The sequence below is a fragment of the Nannospalax galili genome, unplaced genomic scaffold (assembly GCF_000622305.1).
Source record: "Nannospalax galili isolate Female #2095 unplaced genomic scaffold, S.galili_v1.0 scaffold18, whole genome shotgun sequence".
Classification (NCBI taxonomy): domain Eukaryota; kingdom Metazoa; phylum Chordata; class Mammalia; order Rodentia; family Spalacidae; genus Nannospalax; species Nannospalax galili.
In genome coordinates this window covers 6,793,940-6,815,922 of record NW_008346548.1, presented here as the reverse complement: position 1 = coordinate 6,815,922, position 21,983 = coordinate 6,793,940, and the positions used below count along the sequence as shown (strand labels likewise).

The 21,983-nt window shown below is 44.8% G+C and overlaps 2 protein-coding genes across 3 annotated transcripts in view; both read left to right on the top strand.

Moving 5' to 3' along the window:
• The window catches only part of LOC103741943 (cytochrome c oxidase copper chaperone), a 35,614-nt gene extending 13,791 nt beyond the window's left edge, over window positions 1–21,823 (top strand). Inside the window, exons 3-4 of the transcript XR_001872683.2 lie at window positions 9,868–9,976; window positions 21,343–21,823. The gene's annotated coding sequence lies outside the window, so the exon portion shown is untranslated. The remainder of the gene's footprint in view (window positions 1–9,867; window positions 9,977–21,342) is intronic.
• Window positions 3,722–21,823, top strand: Popdc2 (popeye domain containing 2). Of its 2 annotated transcripts, none has more exons than XM_008842898.3 (4): window positions 3,722–4,672; window positions 9,868–9,976; window positions 17,260–17,809; window positions 21,343–21,823. In XM_008842898.3, exons 1-3 carry the CDS (start codon window positions 4,182–4,184, stop codon window positions 17,764–17,766), a joined length of 1,107 nt encoding a protein of 368 aa, XP_008841120.1. In that variant the 5' UTR covers window positions 3,722–4,181; the 3' UTR covers window positions 17,767–17,809; window positions 21,343–21,823. The 2 variants fall into 2 exon arrangements, with proteins under 2 accessions (XP_008841120.1, XP_008841121.1); XM_008842899.3 differs by having other exon boundaries at window positions 3,726–4,672; window positions 17,260–17,668.
• Window positions 21,824–21,983: the final 160 nt, after the last annotated feature.

Below are 21,983 nucleotides of genomic sequence, written 5' to 3'. Positions count from 1 at the left end.
ATTGAGTAAGAAACCAGTTTTTTGTTTTTTTTTTTACTAAACCACCTTGTTCACCTAACCATGAGGTCATCCTGAATGATCACATTCAGTTTAAGAACAGTTCCTCCTAGAGTTGACTTAAAACTTGGTAGAGTATGACAAACTGATGTTAAGATTTTATAGAGTTAAACAATTAGCAAGTGTTCTGTTCCCTAAAGAAGAGTCTGTAGGAGAGATTTGAATCAGGACACATTCAGCTCCAAGAGCCAGAATACCCAACTACAGGGGCACAAGGAACACAGAAAGTAATTCCCTCCCCAGTCATGAAGTCTGGAGATTGGAAGTTCCACCTTTGTGACCATGGTGATATGATACTGTACACATCCTGGACTGGGTCTGTTTGTTGCTCTTTATCCTTCTTGGGCATGTGGTGGCAATGTACTTGCAAGCTTTATATAGTTGTGCAACTGATGAAAGGTCCCAGGCCACCTTTCTGTCCGGTGTATACCTTCTGTTCTGGGCTTGCCTTCACATTCTGTTCCCTGTTTCTGGAATACCCTTCCCTAGCTGGGGAGCCACTTGCTTAGCATTTTAGACCTATGTGAATATCACCTTCCCTGTGACGTTTCTCTCATTTCTTTGTGCCCCATCAGTGTTTTTCATTTGACCCTTTGGGTGATATTTTATGTGATTGCTGTTTTTTTCCAGGTCAGTCTCCTCTCTAGACCAAAAAACTCCTTGAAGGAGACAGTTGACCAGTTCATCTTTATAGTCCCATTATTGCCCCACAATTTGTCCTGAATAAATGCTTCCTGACTTGATTCACAGTATGGCTTCCATTTCTTTGCACTATGCTTAACACTTTCATGTCTGCGGAGTCCTCATATGAAGATAATGTTTTGACACACACAATGTATTTTTCTTTTATCTTCTGTCAAACTGGTTTTAAAAAATACACGACTTCTCACTGCTGTGTTTCGCTGTTCTATGGACATCACTATCACCATTTACATTTGCAGCACACTAAAATCCCCTGTCCTAATAACTGTAGAGGTAACAGATAAACTTCCTCAAATACCTGGTAAGATAGCGTAGTAGAGAATATATAATTTAGACTCAAACTGACCTAGACTTTAATACTTATTCACATGTTAATAACTGTGATCTTAGGCAAGTTCTTTAAGCCTGTTTCTTGCATTAAAAAAAAAAGAGAGGGCTGGAGATATGGCTCAGCGGTCAAGAACACTGGCTGCTCAGTTTCTTGGCTAAAAGTCAAAATGTCCTTGGGCTTGTTAGCAACATACTAGGTTCCAAAGCCCAAAAATGTCAAAGTATTTGGGATCTTGTATCTAATCCTTAAAAGATTTTAGGGTTACCTCTTCAGAGGGGGGGAATGTTGGAGGGGAGAGAGTGGGCATGGATTTAATCAAAACACCTTATATGCATGTATGACATTCTCAATAAAGTTTTTGTAAAAATTAAAAAACGAACACTGGCTGCTCTTGCAGAGGACCAGTTTTGATTCCCAGCACCCACATGGCTGCTAACAACCATCCATAACTCCATTTCCAGGGGATCTGATGCCCTCATCTGACCTCCACGGGTATTGCACAACACGGTTGCACTTTCATGCTGGCAATATACTCATATACATAAAAATAATAAAATGTTTTTTTTTTTTAAAAAAAAATGCAGTGAGACCTATCTCAAAAAATTCAATAGGTAAAGTGTAGGTACCTTGGATGACACTAGGAAATGATGAATGCTTGATGTTAGCGCCTCTGCTCAATTAAGCAGGTGGACAGGTGGACTGACAGGGAAGTAAGGCAAGTGAGCAGTGGTTAGTGGGTCTGCTTGTCTCTTTAAAGGGTCAGGGCCAAGCCTTTGGAAGTCTTGCTGAGAAAGATGACCTGCTTTGTAATTCAATCTTGGACACAGCTTTGGCTTCTCTGTGCCTGCTGTGACTTTCCTGCCTACAACTGGCTGGGACTGCAGCCCTGGGAGCTCTGTGCATGACAGTTGGGAGGGGGCGGATGAACAGCTGCTGCTAAGGCAGGCAGTTGGTTGGAAAGCAGGCAGACGGCAAAAACAGCATGTGGACATCCCCACACGCTGCTGTTCAGGTGATATCACAGTCACACATGTAACCTCAGCACTTGGAAGGTTGAGGCAGGAGGATCACTAGGAGTTCTAGGCCAGCCTGGGCTGCATAGTGAGTTCCAGACCAGCCTGAACTAGAGAGTGACACCCTGTCTTAAAAAGCAAAAGCCAAACAACCAGAAAGGCATGACAGGTCTAGACCATTCCATGAGGGAGGGTGGGGGCACTTTGTTTTCTAAGCACTCCAGCCCTTTTTCTACTTGTCTTCAGAAAGACGAAAATAGGAAACATATTTATTGGTCAGTCAGTTCTAGGCTTCAGCATGCCATGGCTTTTATATCTGCCTGAGCTGCTGCAGTCTCTCCACAATGAACGCTGTCCTCCCTTTGTCCACTTCACCCCACACCTCACATCTCTCCAATGCTACCCTTCTTTCCGAGCCACCACGATTCTTTAGACTAAATCTGGGTTCCTTATGAGGTAAAATTCAGATCATAGTATGCACTCAATAAATATTTGTTGAGAACTTCTAAGCATATTTGACCACTTTTAATTTCTCCTTAATGTTAGGTTATAGCAGTACAGTAAAAGTCCCTGTGGAGTTAACACTTGGATTGTTCTGGGTGGTTATTGACCACCCACTTGAATCTTAGGGGCAGTGGGCTGATGGTATTTCTGACCCAGCATCCAGGCTGGTGAATCAAGAAGTCATTTGAAAGCCAGAGCCATTTCTTAGTTCATGTTTGTATATTCTGTATTTACTTTTGGAAATCTAAAGTAGATCCCCCAGATTCATCCAGAAGTTCCTTGAAAGTTATCAGATATTTTACAAGTGTGAAGTTGGGAGTCAAAGACCTAGTTCTATAGTTCTACTTACTGAGAAACCCACATATAACAGCATTAAATATGGCAGTGTCAGGCTTAACTCTCTCAGCTCTGCTACCTCCTCCATGTTGGAACATGTTGCCTCTCTGAGCCTCCATTTCTCTCGGCTTAGAGATCTATGATGATTGAATATTAAGTAAATAAAATGCCCTGTGGAGGTCCAGGAGCACTTAATGAGTGTTTACTGGGTAGTCTTTCTAATTTGGGAATGTTGGTGTAGGTGGGGTGGTTATCTGGGTAATGTGTTACCACTTATTAACTATCATGAGGTACAGATACATGTAGAGAAGAGTCTACTTAGAATTCAAAGGGCTGCTTTACAGAGCTGGTTTTGTTGATTGAATGTCAAATTAGTGCATAACAACCCTTGCAGTGTGCCTTAAATCTTTCATGAGGCTTTCTGGTTTTCACTACCAGGACTTTCTGTTAATAGCCCCATACTTTACTTCCCTGAAGTGTCTTACTTCAAGCAAGCCCACTAGTCCTCCTGACAGGGCACTCTGCACTGTGTCCTGCCTGCACAGTGCACCCTTCTCTGCTGTCTTTTCCCTTGTCCCTCCTTGCTTGCCTCTGTTGACCCAGGGTCTTATCATGTCTTCTGGGAGGTATGTTAAGTGCTCTGCCAGCCTGCCTGTGTGCCTGGCCTGTTTTTTCTCACTGCCAGTACCTCTTGGATTCCAATTCCAAACATGGTATCCCTCTGGGGTCACCCTTTCTTCCGGTGCCAAGAGAGAATGCATTCCAAATGGAACACAAGTGTGCCTCTCATGCTGGGCTCTCCTCTCATTCTGCTGGGGAACAACAGAGAGCAGGATGTGGCTGCTTCATCTGCACTGCTGAAGTTTTCCATCTCATAGCCCTACTTTCTCTCAGGACAATGTATGTTGTCTGCTAAGAACAAAATATGAAGACTGTCATAAGAAACCTGGAGTCAAAGAACTTTGTCAGAGTGCTTCAGGGAGGACTAGAGCCTTGCTGAGAAGAAAGTGGGAAAGAAAGAAAAACAAAACCCAAACTCTAGTTTTTCGATCCTCCGTGAAGTGGACTATGTTCTGGCATTCCTTCTCAGAGCCACCGGAAGCATTCCTCCCAACAAAGGTGGAGTTGGTGGTGAGAAGCCAGAGGTGAGAAGCCTCCTGGGAGAACAGATTGATCAATGTTTTGAGTTTCCTATGTGGAGATAGTAGCTGAGCCTGGCAAGGCTTTGAGAGCCCAAGATGAGCACCAACAGCAGCACAGTGGGCCAGCTCCTCTGGCAGGGGCCCGTCTGCAGTAGCTGGAAGCAGGATATGGAAGGGGCTGTCTACCACCTGGCCAACTGCTTCTTGCTCTTAGGCTTTATGGCAGGCAGTGGGGTGTATGGATGTTTCTATCTTTTTGGTATCCTGGGCCCAGGCTACCTTTGCTATGTGCTGTGGGGTTGGCTGGATGCCTGTGGGCTGGACATCATCCTTTGGAGCTTCCTGCTGACAGTGGCCTGCCTGCTGCAGCTGGCACACCTGGTGTATCGTCTGCGGGTGGACACCCTCCCTGAGGAGTTTGACCTCCTCTACAAGACGCTGTACCTGCCCCTGCAGGTGCCCCTGCAGGCTTACAAGCAGATTATTCACTGCTGCCACGAGCAGGTTCTGACACTGTCCACAGAGCAGACCTATGCTGTGGAGGGTGAGACAGCCATCAACCGCCTGTCCCTGCTCCTCTCTGGCCGGTAAGCTACTCTGAATTGTCATTGCCTGGAATTTCTTTCCCCAGCCCACACTTCTCATTTCCTAGTGTCCCTTTTCCTTTCATGTCCCCTTTCATTGAGGGGAGGATGTGGCAAGTCAAGCAAACCAAACATTTTTCTAGGAGTGACTTTGCTTCCTCTTTCTTAATTTTCCAAGAGGAAACTAGATCATGAGGCATGGTTATTAAGAGTGACTGCGTGTGCTTCCTTGCAGCAGCTGGAAGGTGTGGCGAAACCAGACCCGAAATGACCATACATACACATGCGCGCACACACACACACACACACACTCCAGTATGTGATACCTACACTGAAGCAACCTTGTGAGCTTTGGAAAATTGGCTATTTCAATACGATTAATTATTTCCTTTCATATGCACTTGACATTTGCTAAGCACCAACTGTGTGGGGGAAATAAATCAGAAACAGGAGTTTTCTAGTAACCACTGTTCCCTGCCAGAGCATCAAGGAAGCATCCCCATTCGTGCTTGAGATATCCCATACCAACTCTGCAGGAGAGCCCATGTACTGCCTGGTACAGAGAAGAAACAGCCCTGTCCACTTTCCCATTCCCATTATTTTACTGAGATTCTATACTGTAAATCTGAGGGCCGCACAGTAGCAGATTAGTAGTGATGCCCATTCATGTCTCACTGGGAATTTAGTGTAGACACCTGCCTCTGAGGAAGACTGACAAGACTTTGACCTCAGTGAGGACTGGCGAATGTCCACTCAGCTTCCATGTGAATAGTGCCATTGATAGCTAATAAGAAGACACCATGGGGCTCTGTGCTTCACACTGGTAGGCATTTGTTCATTCTTTGGAATGTGCTGCAGTAGCATTTGACCACAGGCAACCCCTTCCATCAGCTTGCTGGGGGTCAAGCCTGTGATAAAAGATGGTATTCAGAACTCTTTAGTTTCAGGAGAGGAAAGGAAGGGGGGGAAAAGGAAAAGAGAAGAAGGGAAGGGGGAAGGGAAAAGGAGGAAGGAAGGAGAGACGGAAGGAGGGACAGGAAAGAAAAAAGAAAAAGCTTGCCAGCCACACAGTGGAGGAAAAGCTTTTGATGATGAGATGACAACTGCTGTTAATAGTCACAATGCATTCTTATGTCTTAACTTACAGAATCCAAAGTGTTATGTAGATCAATTTGGAGATTTTGATTCTTTTTGTTTTTTCTGAACTCAGAAGACATGGGTTGATTGAGTTATGACAGGAGAGTATTCTGGGGAGACGTTTCATTTATGAGTGGATTGAAAGTATAAATAAATGCAATTATTTGTAAAACATGCACTGTGACTATTGCCAAAATGTTCACTACCTAGTTCCATGCTTAAGTGCAAAACAATGAATGTAAGGAACTTGCTCATTCATAGGTCCTCTGTTCAATGGATGGGGCTGAGGTTAATGGAAAATGCCCCGTCTACTATATGGTGTTCATTTGATAAAAGCATTACAGTTATCATATGTCTTATATATAATAAATATGCTGTGAGCTTTATGAAACCATCTCCCTGAGAAAGGGAAAGAAGGATTTGGCTTTCTATGTACCTTTTCTTAGTATACTACCATCAGAAGTTAGAAATTTGGTCATTTCAGTTTTTCTCTTGCTGTTTGACTAAAGGTTTGGACTAAAGGTTTTGTTACTGTTCCTGTTGACTTGTTATCTTTCATTGTCCCAGCTTTGCTAAGTTAGACAAGGGGGAAAAGCTTCTACCCTATACTGGGCTCTGGTTTTAAGAGAGGCTCACTATATTTAGTTTAGTGTGATACCAAACACTTCAAAGTAACAGACAAAAACTCTTCTTGTGCTAGGAGATGCAGTGTCATCTGGAGCCCTTTGCTAAAACCCCAGAACCCTGTTTGTCTTGTTTCAACACAAGCAGTCCATCCCTTTCAAGACTCAGAGAACAAAGTGGCTTCTTCAAAGCTTAAAACCCTGCTAAACTGTGCCTACTCTGTTTCATCTACAATGAAAAAAGTACCGACTGCTCTTGCAGAGAACATGGGTTCAATTCCTAGCACCCCCATGGCCGCTAACAACTATCTGTGACTCCAGTTCCAGGGAATCTGATGCCTTCTTCTGACCTCCGTGGGCACTGCATGACACAATACATGCAGGCAATACAGTCATACACATAAAAATAAAATAGAAATAATGGACATAGTATTTTCATGGAGAAATATTAAGTGTAATGAGAGCATGTAACTTGTAGATCTTGCTCTTCTGGGGAGATCAGACAGACTTCCAGCAAAGAGTAAGCTGAGCCCTGAGGGAGGGGAGCTAGCTGAAGACAGTATATGTGAAGGCCTGAGGTAGGAGAACATGGCACTTTATTTTCTCTTGAATCTTCCAAGCAGTCTGTATGTATTTCCTGGTCTTGTAGGAGCAAGTATGTTTCTGCCATCAGAGGCGGACTCTGTTCTTAGCTTGATTTGAGATCTTCCTTTTTAGGTCATCAGATAATGAGCAGTAACTTAGTGAGTGATGATAGTCGTTGGTAGTTTGTATGCTCATACATGTATTTAGGCATTCATTAAGAGGAGGCTCTGGGGTGTCAATATCCTATTGACCAGAACTTAACCACCTGGCCATACCTAGCAGCAAGGGATGTAGGGAGGTGATGTCTTTAAGCTGTACAGCCATGACCTGCTAAAACTGTAGCCAAGAGGAGGAAGAAAAGCAGCAGGTATTCGCAAGCAGGCTGCCACACTGGATTTCCCAGATCTCTGTCCCTCTCCATCCCTATCTGCTTCTCAGTAGCCTATTTATCCCACAAAAGTCAGCTGAAATGGTATCTTTGGGATGTTTGCTCCCCAAAGAGAACCAAGCTGCCTTCCCCTCTCCCTCCTCTATGTTCCCAGTTTACCACAATACTTATCACACTGTTTTGTCAGCTTATTATTTATGTGCTTGGGTCTTCCACTAACTGAAACCTTCAAAGGCAAGGACCAGACTGTACCTATCTCTGCATCCTCAGGCACTCAGGAATGTGGGAGGTTCCATGAATATTGGTTTAGCCAGCAAAGCTCTAAAAATAATGGAAGAATAGTTCTCTCCAAGTGGGCAAGTGTACTTCAGAGGTTTTTGTTTGGTTCTTTGTCCTCCTTTGCCTGATACCCTTTTGCCAGGTATAACTTACTTCAAAAGAGGTAGATGCAAAACCATGAGTTTTCTCATGAAAAAAGGAAAAGGCCCATACTATATCTTAATTTTTGTCTAAATGCTATATACATCACATCTGGAATGTACTCTCTCTCCCCAGGCCTGCTGACATGCTGTGGACTCTAATAGATCCTCACAGAATGCAGACCCCCTTCTCTGCAGGGGCAAAGCAATGGGTGCTGGCTATAAAGATACACAAATGACAAGTGGCATTAGTGGGGCTGTTAACCCAAGCCTGTGGTCATGAGAAAGTCAAGAGCAATTTCTTAACCAGTTGGTAGTATGGAATAAAAATATTTATAAAATTAAAACAAATTGATTGGAATTCCTGGTTATAGCCACAGAAACCCACTCTAGATAGCTGATGTGGGATGGGGTCCTTTCGAAGCAAATACAAGAATTTCTTATCAAACTCAAAGTAAGGTATGCACCTGGGTCTTAGGTAGGAATAAAATAAGAACATGTACTATTAGATATTCTGTATGATTTTAGATTTCTCTTCCCTATGGCCAATCAGGGCACATGATTTTTCAAAGTCTGAGTTACATGCTCTAAGATACAAGGTTTTAGTTCCTGAACATAGGACTGTGTTAGTTTAACCAATGTCTGATAGTTGTCTTTGTCCGAAACATGAGCCACATTTACTTAATTCCACTTTCAAAGTTTCACAGAAGGATCTGGAATGACACCACTTGGGTTAGGTGTGCACCTCAGCATCATCCATTGTCCAAGTCAAAGCTGTTATTGTCACCTTATGACCAGTGAGGGTAGAGAAGGGACAGTGCTAAGAGTGTCACCATTGCCTACCAGAAGCTCTGGTGACATTGTCATGGTGAAAACACAGAATCTCAGTTCTGCCACCTGATAGCTATGTAACGTTAAGCTCACCGCTCAGCCTTCCTGAGCATCTGTTTTCTTGGCTGTGAGACACAGAAAACAAAACCAAACCAATCTACTTTGAGTTACTGTGACAATTAGATGGACAGGAACATGTGAACTTTCCATTTTTCTATTCCACACACAGTCTTCTTTCAATTTGCCAGGTTTGGGGTGAGCCAGGGTTGGGGAGTCTGGTATATGGCAGACTTACCACTCCTTTCAGTCTGAGAAGTGGTTATAACCCAAGCATGTAATATATAATATATACAGAGCATTGTTTCTCATGTAGTTTCTCATGTAGCCTACTAGGACATGGAAAGGAAGTTACCCTAGGCTGAGCTTCTAGGGCAGCACTGTCCAACAGAACTTTCCATGGTGATGGAGATGTTCTAGATCTATGTTGTACAATGTGGTAGTCACAGAGCACATATGGCCACAGGTTGAGGCACATGAGATACGATTAGTGTTAACTGAGGAACTGGACTGTCAACTTTAAGTAATTTTAATGAATATAAATAGCCTCATGTGGTTAGTGGACAGTAGAGCTCTAGAACACTGGTTTCCATCCTGGTTACACAGTAGACTTGCTGGAGAGATTTTTAAAGTAATATTGTATAGCTCCCACCTACAGAGATCATCCATCACATGCCCCCCACTCTCTACCAGACTGGGTTTTAAGGAGGTTTTCTTTTCTTTGTTTTGGGTTTTTTTGTTTGTTTGTTTGTTTTTTTGTTTTTTTTTTGAGGGGAGGAGAGTCTCATTCTGTAGTCCTGTCTGGCTTGGCACTTACTATGTAGGCCAGGTTGGCCTCAAACCTAATGGTAATCCTCCTGCCTCAGCCTTCCAAGTGTTGGGATTACAGGTGTGTGCCACCATATAGGGTTTCTAGGTGTTTTGTAATGCTCCCCTGGCACTTCAATTCTGCATCCTGGAATTGACCATGTATGGTGAGAAGAAGGACCAAGAGACCTCGGCTTCAGTGTTTAATCAGGCCCCTGCTCTGGCCTCTCCCCTCTGTAGCTGGGTATTTCTGCTGAAGGATCTGTGCTAATCAACAACAGAGGACTTCAGTCTAGGGTGCTTAGGTAGCCATTTTCCTTTCCCACACCATGTCTTCTCTCTCTTCACCAGGATTCGGGTGAGCCAGGATGGACAGTTTCTGCACTACATCTTTCCATACCAGTTCCTGGACTCTCCCGAATGGGAATCACTGCAGCCTTCTGAGGAGGGCACCTTCCAGGTAAGGAGGAGTCCCATGGCAGCACTGCTCTCTTGTCCTGCTGTAGCCCAGCAACGTTCCTGCCTCCCCCTTCCCCTCTCACACCTGCCCTTTGACCAACACTAAATGTGATACTAAGGATGTGTGGGATCATGACCTCTGCCGTTTGTGTGAGAAGAGTGCCTGAGCTCCCGGGGAGGGGGACAGGGCCAGTTGATGCTGGTCCCTGACAGGCAGTCATGTCATCCCTGTTGACTCTAGTGCCCACAAGATTTTTTTTTTTAAAATCAGCCTTTTTAGGGTAACTAAAAACTCTTTGTGAACTCTGACTGCAGCTCTGGCCTTCCCTGGTAGATTCTGCGCATTCTAGCCATACCAGTACCTCCCCGCCTCAGCCCCACTATTGCCCCTCTACTTGAAATGCATTTTCCCTTCTAAATAAGAGACTACAGCCCTGGCACTCCTGAGCCCAGTTCCCTGAGCTCTTCCTTTTGTCTAACAATCTGGACCTCTTTCCATTCTCTCTCTCTCTCTCTCTCTCTCTCTCTCTCTCTCTCTCTCTCTCTCTCTCCACACACACACACACACACACACACACACACACACACACACACATCCCTGAAGAGATATTATTGAGAACACAGGAGATTCTCAGTAAAGATTTGCTGAACTGGCTTGCTGGTGAGGAGTTGTCTCAGACGACTCTGTGGGGCATTTACACCTGTGAGCCCAGGGAGACCCTGGGTGCTTGGCTCCTGCTCTCTCTGGCCCTGCTTTCTTTTCTGCCAGTCCTCCACACTTGTAATTCCAGATTACTGAATGGCTAGCATATAGCAAGCACTGCATATTTTACTGCTTCATTGTTCTAGTTTGTTTCTCCATTGCTGTGACAAAACACTCTGACCAATACAAACTTGTGGAGGAAAGGGTTTATTTGGCTTATGTCTCCCAGGTCACAGTTCATAATTGAGGGAGCCCAAGGTAGGAAATCAGGGCAGGAACCTGGAAGCAGGCGCTGAAGCACAGGCCATGGAGGAACACTGCTTACTGGCTTGCTCCCCTGGCCCCTGCTCAATCTGCTCTCCTGTACAACACAGGCCCACTTGCCCAGGCGTGGCACCACCCACAGTGGGCTAGGCCCTCCGACAACACTCAAAAATCAAGAAGATGCCCCACAGATACAGCCACAGGACAGTCCAATGGAGGCAATTCCCCAGTTGAGGCTCCTTCAACCCAGGTGTGTCAAGTTGACACTAAAGCTATCTAGTACACTCACTGATTCACATAACTTGGGTTAGATATTATTATTGCTCTGTGTAACAGACACAGGAATCTAAGATCCCAAAACATCATGTATTCAGCCAGGAAGAGGCAAAGCCAAGAAGAAATCTGGGTCTACTATTGATGTTCTTTTTCAGAAATGGAAGGACCAGAAAAATGATCCACTCACCCCTCTTAGGGACTCCTCTGCCAGACAGTTCACTGGTACTGGGGTCTGCATGTCTCCTACCACCTCTACCAGGAACTCCTCTCTCCAGCATATGAGCCAACCCTGGAACAGATGCATGCCAAGCAGTGCCACTGGCTGGGCTGCTTCCGTCCCAACCCTGGCACTTGGCTTTATGGTGATATAGCTTGAGAAGCAGTCTAGATTCCACTGCCAGGGCCACCAGCCACTAACCCCCTCCACTCACGTTCCCACCCTGCCCTGTCTCCACCCTCTTTGACTAGTCCAGAGGCATCCTCTGGAAACTCCTTCAGGCCAGGAGAATGTCCAGGAGGCTGAGTGACCTGAACCAGCCAGACTAGGCTGTGACACTGACAGGAAGGAGCAGGTGGGTTGGTTATGCTTATCCAAGTTATACTCCAAAAGAAGGGCTGTAACCCCAGATGGCCTCTCGGCCTGGAATGTAAGTATGTTCATATTCCCCCCTTTTATATTTTTAGTGTAAGCCTCATTTAGAAGCCATGAGATCTACACACTTGCTGTTGGCTGTGTAAAGTCTCATTTCCTCTTTGCAAATGCCACATGTTGAGTTATAATTCTTCCTGACCTTGTCTTTTGTAATTACATAGCCTTTGTTGATTGAAAAGCAATCCTAGTGACTGCTTAAATCATAATTCACATCATGCTTAATACAAATCAATCAACATCCCATCACACCTCTCAGCATTCAGTTACATTGGGATCTGCTGACTGGTGGTGCTGTAACACTCTCACTAGTCCGTCTAGAGCACAGCGCAGGTGCCTCCCACAGAATTCATCATTAACCTCCAGTCTGCATCTGGTTTTACTGGACCAAAGTCCTGTTTACATGTGTTCTCATTTAGTCCTGTCAACCAACCTGAGGTGAGCACTACAGAAAAAGTCAAAGCTTTATTACAGGCAGTCCTGTAAGCATGTGGCAACCAGTGAATTCCTGAGGACTGAGGGAATGGTGCAGTGGGTAATTGCTTGCTGTGCAAGCATGAGGACCTGAATCCAAATTCCTCAGCACCCACATTTAGCAGGACCTGGTGGTACACGCCTGTAACCCTGGTGCTGAATGAGGCAAGGACAGGTAGATCCTGGAGGCTGGCCAGGCAGTTTAGCCAAAATGGCAAGGTTCAGTCTAGGTTCAGAACAGTAGAGGAAGGTACCCAAAGTCAGCCTCTGGCCTCCACACTCACATGCACAGGTGATCACACCCACACACAACATGCACACCCAAGCATACATATACATGCATACATATACACACAAACAAAATGGATTTCCAGAGCAACTTTGGGGAGGGACTTTATAAAGGTCAAGAGAAAAATGACACTCAGCTGTTTGGCAACATGTAAGATTCTTAGTCTTCATTTAATTCTTTCGCTCTCTTCAGAGATAGTTATGGAGAATGTACTATATGCCGGGCACTGTTAAAGGAGCTTGGAATACCCGAATGAACAACACGGATCTTGCTCTTATGCAATTACGCAATTTATATTTTATTAGAGATAACAAACCTCGGACATGATGAATAGGTAAATATGTTAGAAAATAATAATGGCTAATTTTAAAAACAACAGAGAACACAATGTAAGATTGCAGTTTTAGACAGAGTGCTTATGGAAGTGCTTGTTAAGTGGGTGACATCTGAGTTAGAGCTTGAGAGCAGTGACAGTATAACTCTGGTTATCCATGAGACAGAGGAAAGAGCAAGGCTAAGGTCCTGAAGGAGGGCTAGCAACTTTGGAGGTACAGAAAGAAGAGCACTGGAACAGAGGGAAGGGAGAAACTAGCAGAAGAGGAAGTTGCAGAGGTATCAGGAGAGCTGGATTGTGTAAGGGCCAGAGCATTTATCTTCTAGATGGAATCCAAAAGATTTCCTAACAAACTAGGCTTAATGAGGGTGGTAGTGGAAATTAGGGAAGATGGAGGCTTCTGACCTGAGCAACTGGGGGATGGAGTGGCTACCTAGGAGATAAGGGAAGCTGCAGGTAGAGCTGTCCTGAGGGGAATGGAAGTTCATTTGGGGATGTATTCAGTTTGCATCATATTGGACGGTCTAGTGGAGATGCTGCATCACAGTTGGATATTCAAGTTTGTAATTCAGGATTGAAGTCTGGGCTTGAAACATAAGTTAGGGAAATGGATTGTATGCAGATGATACTAAAAGCCATTGGATGGGATAAGATTACCTGTTACGTGAGTATGGACAGAGAAAGGGTTCAAGAGTGGCGCCTCTTAAGAAGTTGGAGAAGATAACGAGGAAACAGAAAATGTACCTGAAAAAGAGAAATCAGAAGGTTACCTCAGGACTGTATGGCACCCTGGGAACATGACAGTATATTAAAGAAAGGCAGACTACCAATGTGCAGCTGACTGTGGAGTTGGCAACTGAGGGCACTGGGGATCTTGATGGACCGGAACAATGATTGTGGTGCACAGCCTTATCCAGGAGACTGTGAGAAGAGAGGAGACAGTTAAGTATAGACATGTTTTGCGGAGTTTTTCTTAAAACTCCGCAAATGAAGTTAGCCATGAAAGTGAGGTGTAGAAAAGGATTTTCATATTTTTTTTAGATTTTATTTATTATTTTTATTTTATGTGTATGAGTATTATATTGCTTACATGTATGTAAGTGTACATATGTCATGCAATGCCAGCAGAGGTCAAAAGAGGGCGTTGGATCCCCTGGAACTGTAGTTACAGATGGTGGTTAGCCACCATGTGGATGCTGGGAACTGAAACTGAGTCCTCTGCAAGAGCAGCCATGCTCTTATCCTGTGAGCCATCTCTCCAGCCCTGGGATTTTCATATTTTAAATTTTTTTTAAAAAGAAGCAATAGTCACCTTCACAGGGGAATGTCCGTGATCTTTGTGTTAGGCCCTAAGGACTTTGTTTTCATCCAGGTCAGCTCTTCAAGCACACTTGATCCATGCTTGGCACTGACTTACTGTCTAGGGATTGTTGGTGAGGACATCCGTGACAACTACTTGCTCAATGGTTAGTAACAGGCAGATTGGGTGTTCTCTTCTGAATTCTCTCTTGGGAGGTAGCATGCCCAGACTCAGCAGTTGGTTTGGTGGCACACAGCTGATAAAGGCGTAAAGCAAAACAGTGACCAGCTTCTAGCCTGGATGACTAATTTAGCGCCTTGCTGACAGTCAGGAGAGGTGAGAAAGCTGGGAGGAGGAAATGAATAAAGGAAGTGGTACAGCAGACACAAGGAAAAGGAGAGGAGGGATGTGAGATGAAGTAGGCAAGATTTTCTTTTTAAAGGTGTGCCTTTTTAAAAGATTTAGTGTGTGTGTGTGTGTGTGTGTGTGTGTGTGTGTGTGTGTGTGTGTGTATGCACTAAATTGTGAGTGCCTGCAAAGCTAGAGATGTTGGATGCCAGAGTTGAAGGTAGCCTTAAGGACTTTGTTTTCATCCAGGTCAGCTCTTCTTCAAGCACACTTGGTCCGTGCTTGGCACTGATTTACTGTCTAGGGATTGTTGGTGAAGACATCTAAGGTACAGGCTATGTGACAGCTACTTGCTCAATGGTTGGTAACAGGCAGATTGTGAGTGTTCACTTCTGAATTCTCTCTTGGGAGGTAGATGGTTGTGAGCCACCCCACATGAATGCTGGGAACCAAACTTGAGTCCTCTGCAAGACTGGAGCCATATCCCTAGTCCCAAAAGGCATGAATTTAAGGGGATGTGTATAATCTCTTACAGAATGATTTATAATCTAACCCTGTCTTTCATAATTCATATAAAGTACTCAATACAGCACCCACTACACAGTGGCATCTCTGTGGATGCTACCTGCACTTATAATCTTCACCATTTCCACTCTCTCCACCCACAAATACACGTACACCTTGATGATCAATCAAATTATTAAAAGTTGTCTAAGTTTATACCTTTTCTTGTACATTCTGGGAATATTTCCATTTTAGTCTTATTTTTGCCACTCATCTTTTGTTTTGTTTTTGTTTGTTTTTGTTTTGGGGGGTTGTTTTGATTTGTTTTGTTTTTGAGACAAGGTCTCACTCTGTAGTTTAGGCTATCCTGGAACTCACTGTGTAGCCTAAGCAGCTTTCCAACTCCTGATCTTCCTGCCTCCTCCTCTTTATGAGTGCTCAGCTTATAAGGCATGAGCCCCCATGCCCAGCTCATCATTTTAACAAGGATTTATGGAGCATCTTCTGTATGTCAAGCACATGTTACTTATTTGTCCTTCAAGTGTAATTTAGTTGCATCCTAAGCACAGTGAGTGCTCAGAAATTCCTAGGTGTATAAATAAATGGAGAGTGGGTCCCCTGACATTCTGCTCGTGAGTTAGGGTTTTTTTGTTTTGATTTCCTGTGCCTTTATTCTCTGCCTTTAGTCATGAAAACTTTTAAGTCTGTAAACAAGTTAGGGACTTGAATCTCAGACCGAGGGTCTGCCCATTTGCTACAGCTTGACATACCTGATCGGAAGTCTTTTTTCTCACTAGCTTTTTTCCAGCTCTTTCAGTGACCATGAGTCAAAGAACGGTATGGTCTCAGTTGTCTTGTTGCTGTTGTTTGATGTTTTCTTTTTTTCTTTTTTGCTCTACTGGAGATTCAACCCAGGGCCTCATGCATGCTAAGCAAGTACTCTGTCTACTACTAAGTACTAAGTACTATCTCTACTACTTAGCAATATCCAAAAGCTTTACTTTCCCTTGTAAATTGAACTCATTCTGCAGTCCAAGTTGGCCTTGAATTTGCCATCCTCCCACCGCAACCTCCCAAGTAGTTGGGATTACAAGTGTGGTTTTCCTTCTTTACTCTTAAAATGAATAATCATGGGCCAGTGTGGTGGTGCACGCCTTTAATCCCAGCACTTGGGAGGCAGAGGCAGGAGGATCTCTGTGAGTTCAAGGCCAGCCTGGTCTACATAGTGAGTTCCAGGACAGCTGGGGCTACAGGGAGACCCTGTCTCAAAAAGACCAAAATAATAATAATAATAATCATCATCATCATCATCCCTGGTTTGGCCTGTCTTCAGTGCACTAGGAAACCTCCCCTTCTTATCATTAGGGTTAGACTCTTTTAAAAATTTTATTTATTATTTATTCATTTATTGTCTTTTTAAAAGTTTTTATTATTTTTATTTTATGTGTATGCGTGTATTGCCTGCATGCAGGTAAATGCACCCATGTTGTACAGTGCCTGCAGAGGTCTGAAGAGGCTGTCAGATCCCCTGGGACTGAAGTTACAGACAGTCGTTAGCTGCCATGTGGGTGTTGGGATTCAAACCTGGGTCTTCTGCAAGAACAACCAGTGTTCTTAACCACTGAGCCATCTCTCCAGCCCCTATTTATTGTCCTTTTGAGACAGGGTCTCCCTGTAGCCTCAGCTAGCCTTGCCCTCATATATGTAAGTACACCACACGTGTGCAGTGCCTGTGGAGACCAGAAGAGATTGTCAAACCCCCTGGATCTGGAGTTACAGATGATTATGTACTGCCAAGTGGGTGCTCAGCCCAGGTCCTCTGGAAGAGCAGCCAATACTCTTAACCTCTGAGCCATCCCTCCAGCCCCAGGCTTAGAACTTTTGTAGTTATTGCTGATGTCAGCCATGGAAGCACAGAGTATGGAACTGAGGTTCCAGGAGGTGATGAGCAAGTGAGCTGGAGGCTGACCTCAGGCCCCTGACATAGGGCATCCATATCTCAGTGCACAGACGTCTGACCCTGGACTTCCTCCAGGCAAGGCCATGGAGATCGACCAAAGTAAAAATAGCCAGCTGTTTCTCTGCACTCAGCATGGACACATTTCTAGTTTAAACCTTCCCTCTCTGCTTCTCATCCCCTCAGGTCACTCTCACTGCTGAGACTGATTGCAGCTACATTTCCTGGCCCCGGAAAAGCCTCCACCTTCTCCTGAACAGAGAGAGATATATCTCTTGCCTCTTCTCAGCCCTGCTGGGCTATGACATTTCAGAGAAGCTCTACACCCTTAACGACAAGCTCTTTGCTAAGTTTGGGCTGCGCTTCGACATCCGCCTCCCCAGCCTCTACCTTGTCCTGGGTCCCTCAGCCTCAGATGGAGGGCCAGAGTCTGAGAAGGATGATGAGGAAGTCTTCGAGGCAGCTGTATCCCCTGCCCTGGCCAGGCCCATCACTGTCCTGCCAACACCCCCTTGTTCGCCCCCTCCAGCTGTCACCAACTTCCCTGCACCTCTGCCCCGGGCCAGGATGTCCAGGCCTGACAGCAGCGTGCTGGGTGAGGACTCCACCAGTCTGGTGCTGGAGGATTTTGAGGAGGTGTCAGGATCAGAGTCGTTTATGGATTATAGGAGTGATGGGGAGTACATGAGGTGAGGGCAGAACTAACATGGGCACAGTCACCGACTCAGGATCCCATGTAAGTATGCAGAGGTGAAAGCCGCCTGTTCCTGTCAGAGCTGGCCTTGTTCAGCTGTAAGGCAAAAGCACTGCTTTATAGAGAGCTCTTTTCAGAGGACTCACATCAAGCAGCATTAACTCAACCCTGCAGCACATAGCAGGTGCATGCATAGCATGAAGGAAATTTTCTAAACCTTTCTAAACCCATGATTAGCTGTGATTGCATTTTGGAGAATGGGTTCATTGACATTTTGAGCAGGCAGGTGGGCTGCTAAGTTGTTTTTGTTTCTAGATTTTGCTGATAGCTAAGACCATTGCTGTGCTAAGGAGATTTTGTCTGTGACATGTCTGTGGCATGAGTCTGCTTCCTATTGAACGTTTTCCTGACATACAGACATTCAGGAATGCAGCTGCTGCTTAGCCTCAACTGTATTAAGTGTTTCAAAGAGACTGGTGATTGCAGGCTAATAGTTTTGGCAGACAAATGCCCCTGTCTTGCTTTCCTCCTGTCCAGTGGAGGATGTGCTGGTCACTCAAGCGGAGATCTGGTGATGCTTTGATTAAACATTGCCGTAACAGGTAGAGGACAGCCTGGCTTTCCCCAGCAACCCAAAGTGTGGGCAGTGGGCTCGGCCTAGCCCCTGGTGGCCTTGAAATGGGTGCAGGATTTCCTTGCCAGGAGTGTGTACCAGAAAGGTGTTGCTCGGCAGTTCTGGGAAGCGGCTTTCATGTTCCCCTAATTGCTCTCACAACACTGTGACATTTTCCTCTGGGCTCTATCCAACTATAGTGGAGCCCTGGCTTTTCCTGAGGAAAATCCCACCATCCTTAACCTGGAAGGCATTTTCTTTTTTAAGTGACAAGGGTGCCACCAAAGAGACCCACCAGTCTTTGAGAAGCACCAACAAATGTCTTTGAGAAACTCACCCAGTGAGGAAGGCTTCTGTGGTGCAGGAAGTAAATAATTGAATGTGTTTTCAGGGCAAGTCATGTAGTGATGAAAGAAGTGAGATGGGTGAAGGCCAAGGGAATAGACATTTAACATTAGCAATATAGAATTTATCTTCTCCCATAGAGGAATCTCAAGGCTCTGAGACCTGTGGTGACTTCCCCATTCACACTGTCCTCCCTGCCCTTTCTTGCTCAGGACACCGCCGTCACCTTCCTGCTCCATCCTTCCATGCTGACCAGTGTGGCCTGTGGATGCATCTGCTGCTGCCCCACATGCCTCCCACCTCTTCAGCTCACAGAGCTCTCTTCTCTTTCTGTCCACTGTTTTCCTTTTCCCCTTCTGACTCCTGCTGGGTTCTGGTTGCTTCAGTTTGTGACTCAGAGTGCCTTCTTCTCCCAGGTCACGCTCTTCTCCAGTTCCCGACTTCTCCCGTTTTGTGGCTGGATGTTTAGCCCTCCTGTTGGTTTCCTTCCCTTTGCCCACTCTTAGACCTTGTTCTCTCGTCTTCCTCCTAAAGCCTTGAAATGACATTTTGCTGTTTTTTTTTTTAATCCTAACTTCTCTGAGGTCAATATCTATTTCTCTGACAATAAAGAAAAGCATTCAAGTGAAGGCCTGAAAAGTCCCAACTTTAACAATGTTTCCCAAACTCAAGAGGACAGGCAGCATGGTTAATAAATAAGACAGACACCAGACCTTTTATGTCTGGCCCAGCTGCTGCACACCTCTGTGACATTTTGCAAACCAAACCACCTCACTGAGCTTCCTTCTCTTAGTGAGCTGTTGGAACTGCTGTCCCCACGAGCAGTGGGGAGTATGGGAAGGCAAAGATGTGATTTTCAAGAGCTGGAGAGTTGGCTCAGCTGTTAAGAGCACTTGATACTATTTCACAGGACCCACATCTGACCTCCTCAGACATTGCATGACACAGTACACTTACATACATGCAGGCAATATACTCATACACATAAAATAAAAATAGTAATAATAAAAGAGTAGGGAAAGAAAAGCAGTTGGTCATGCAGACACTGTCTAAAGTTTGCACAACTTTTATTATGTTTTTACCTTGTTCTGAACATTCTGGAGTTTGAAAATAAAAGCTACATGTTGTTTCCTTTCTCTCTGTTATTTAAATAACAAAAGAATAAATAGGTGACAATTTAGAGGCAAATGGTCGTTCAAGGAATGATCCTATGACAGTTTGGGAACATCCTTGTGAGGGGACTTGAAGTCAAGGCTGAAAGTTATAAGGACTTCAGCTTGGTGTGAATAACGGCTAGCTCATCAGGTAGTGACTTACTCATTATGTGGAGAGTTCAAGCAAGGACCCCGAGAAATCTTGACATTTTACAAAGTGATTCAGGCTCTGGGAAAAGGATGCCTTAGATTTCTGCTGTTAAGGTGATTTGTAACTCTGCTGGGCTCTGCTTGTGTGGCTGTAAGATCTGGATTCCTGTCTGCATTATCCGCCATCAGGAGAGCACCATTGCTGTGCCTCTCTCTGTCCACCTTGTGGATTTCTGTGGGTATAATTGAGGTCATGTGTACAGTGGCCATCTGGAAGGTGTAAAGCACTATTTGAATGTAAAATATAGCTTAAAAATTCTGTCATGTGTGGAATTGTTTAGCTGTTTCTTCTGTCTCTCCCTTTTCCCTTCCTTTTCTTCCTCTTCTCCTCTTCTTCCTCACTCTTCCTCTCTCCTCCTCCCCCCTCTCTCATCAGAGATGTTAGCTTCTTCTGATTTCTCCCAGTTTGGTAGCTGGCAGAATCCTCTCACAACAAGAGCAACCTAGGTGGAGCCCTAGCCCTCGGTCTAGCTCCTTAGCTGCAGAGGAGCCAAGCGGTGACTGTACCTCAGGCTGCTTGCCTTTATGCATTCTGCCATAGACAGATCTGTTGTAGTGCATTCAGGCTCTTCCCCCCAGGGAAAACTGGTGCTTGTCAGTGCATGTAAGCAGCATTCTTTTCTTTTCTTTCTTTTTCTTTTTTTTCTTTTTTTTTTTTTTTTTTTTTTTTTTTTTTTTGTCACAGAGCCCCTGGAAAGACTCCTGGGAAGACACTTTGCTTCTAGAAATGGGCCATCAGGCTCAGGGTCTCCAGCAGTGCTGTTGTGCTGGCCAGAGGTTCCCTGTGTGGGTCAGCTACAGGGCAGCAGTCCCTCCCTGCAGCCCACAGCTCTCAGGTCACACTTCCGCTCTACTGCCTCATCTCCCTACCCTCCCTTTGTGGAACTAAAAGCCTGGTGTCTTACAGAACTGCTCACACTTCAATATAGGTTTTGTTTTTTCCTTTGACTCATCTATTAGAGTTAGGTAGGAAGTAGAGTTCTTCCTACAGACCCTCCATAAGAAGTGGCAAAAGTGGATTTCTTGGTCTCCTCACCTACATATGAGAGTGTGGGACCAGATGACTTCAGAATGGAGTTGCTCAATAATATTCCAGAATGGAAGGATTCAAGGGCACCACCATCCCTACACTTAGCCATTGAGCACAGTTAAAATTGGGATTGGTAGAGGAACTGAAAACCTGACACAAATCCTGTGAAATCAGGAAAGCCATCTGGTATCAGGTGCTGAAATCCTTCTTTTTCTTTCCACAGATTCTAGAACTCCTTCTCAGAACTCCTCTCACGTTACATCCAAAGGACAGGCCCCTTTGGCTCCAGTTCATACTCCTGAACTTTAAGCATCACTGGACTGTTGTCTCTGCTACAGGATGGCTCTCTTCTGTGTTCACTGGATGACTCACTTGTGTGCATATCCCTTTTCTCACCCACCAGGAAGCTCCAGGACAAGGTGGGAATTGACATGAACTGACAGCAACACAGCAGCCCCAAGAGTGCTGTGGAGCAACCCACCTTCATGAAATTCACAGAAGGGGTCCAGAGGCGCCAGGCCTGACTTCATGCTTTCCGGGTTGTAGGACCATGGCAGGTTGTGGAGCCTCTGAGCCTTATCTGTCAAGTGGGGGTATAACCCACCTCACAGGCTTGTTGTGAAGATCCAGTGAGTTGATTTAGGAGAATCACCTATCACATGGTGTGGCACCTAGCAAGCACTCAATAAATTGCTCAGCTCCTCTCCCTATGTTGTTTCTTTAAATTGTCTAAAAGGATTCAACAGTTTTATTTCTGGTTATTGTTTGTTCTCAAGTGTTTCAATTTATAGAAATAGAAATTAAAAACCTATGTTTTCCTTAGATTTTAAAGTTTAACTTAGAAATAATCTTTTTCTATTTTCT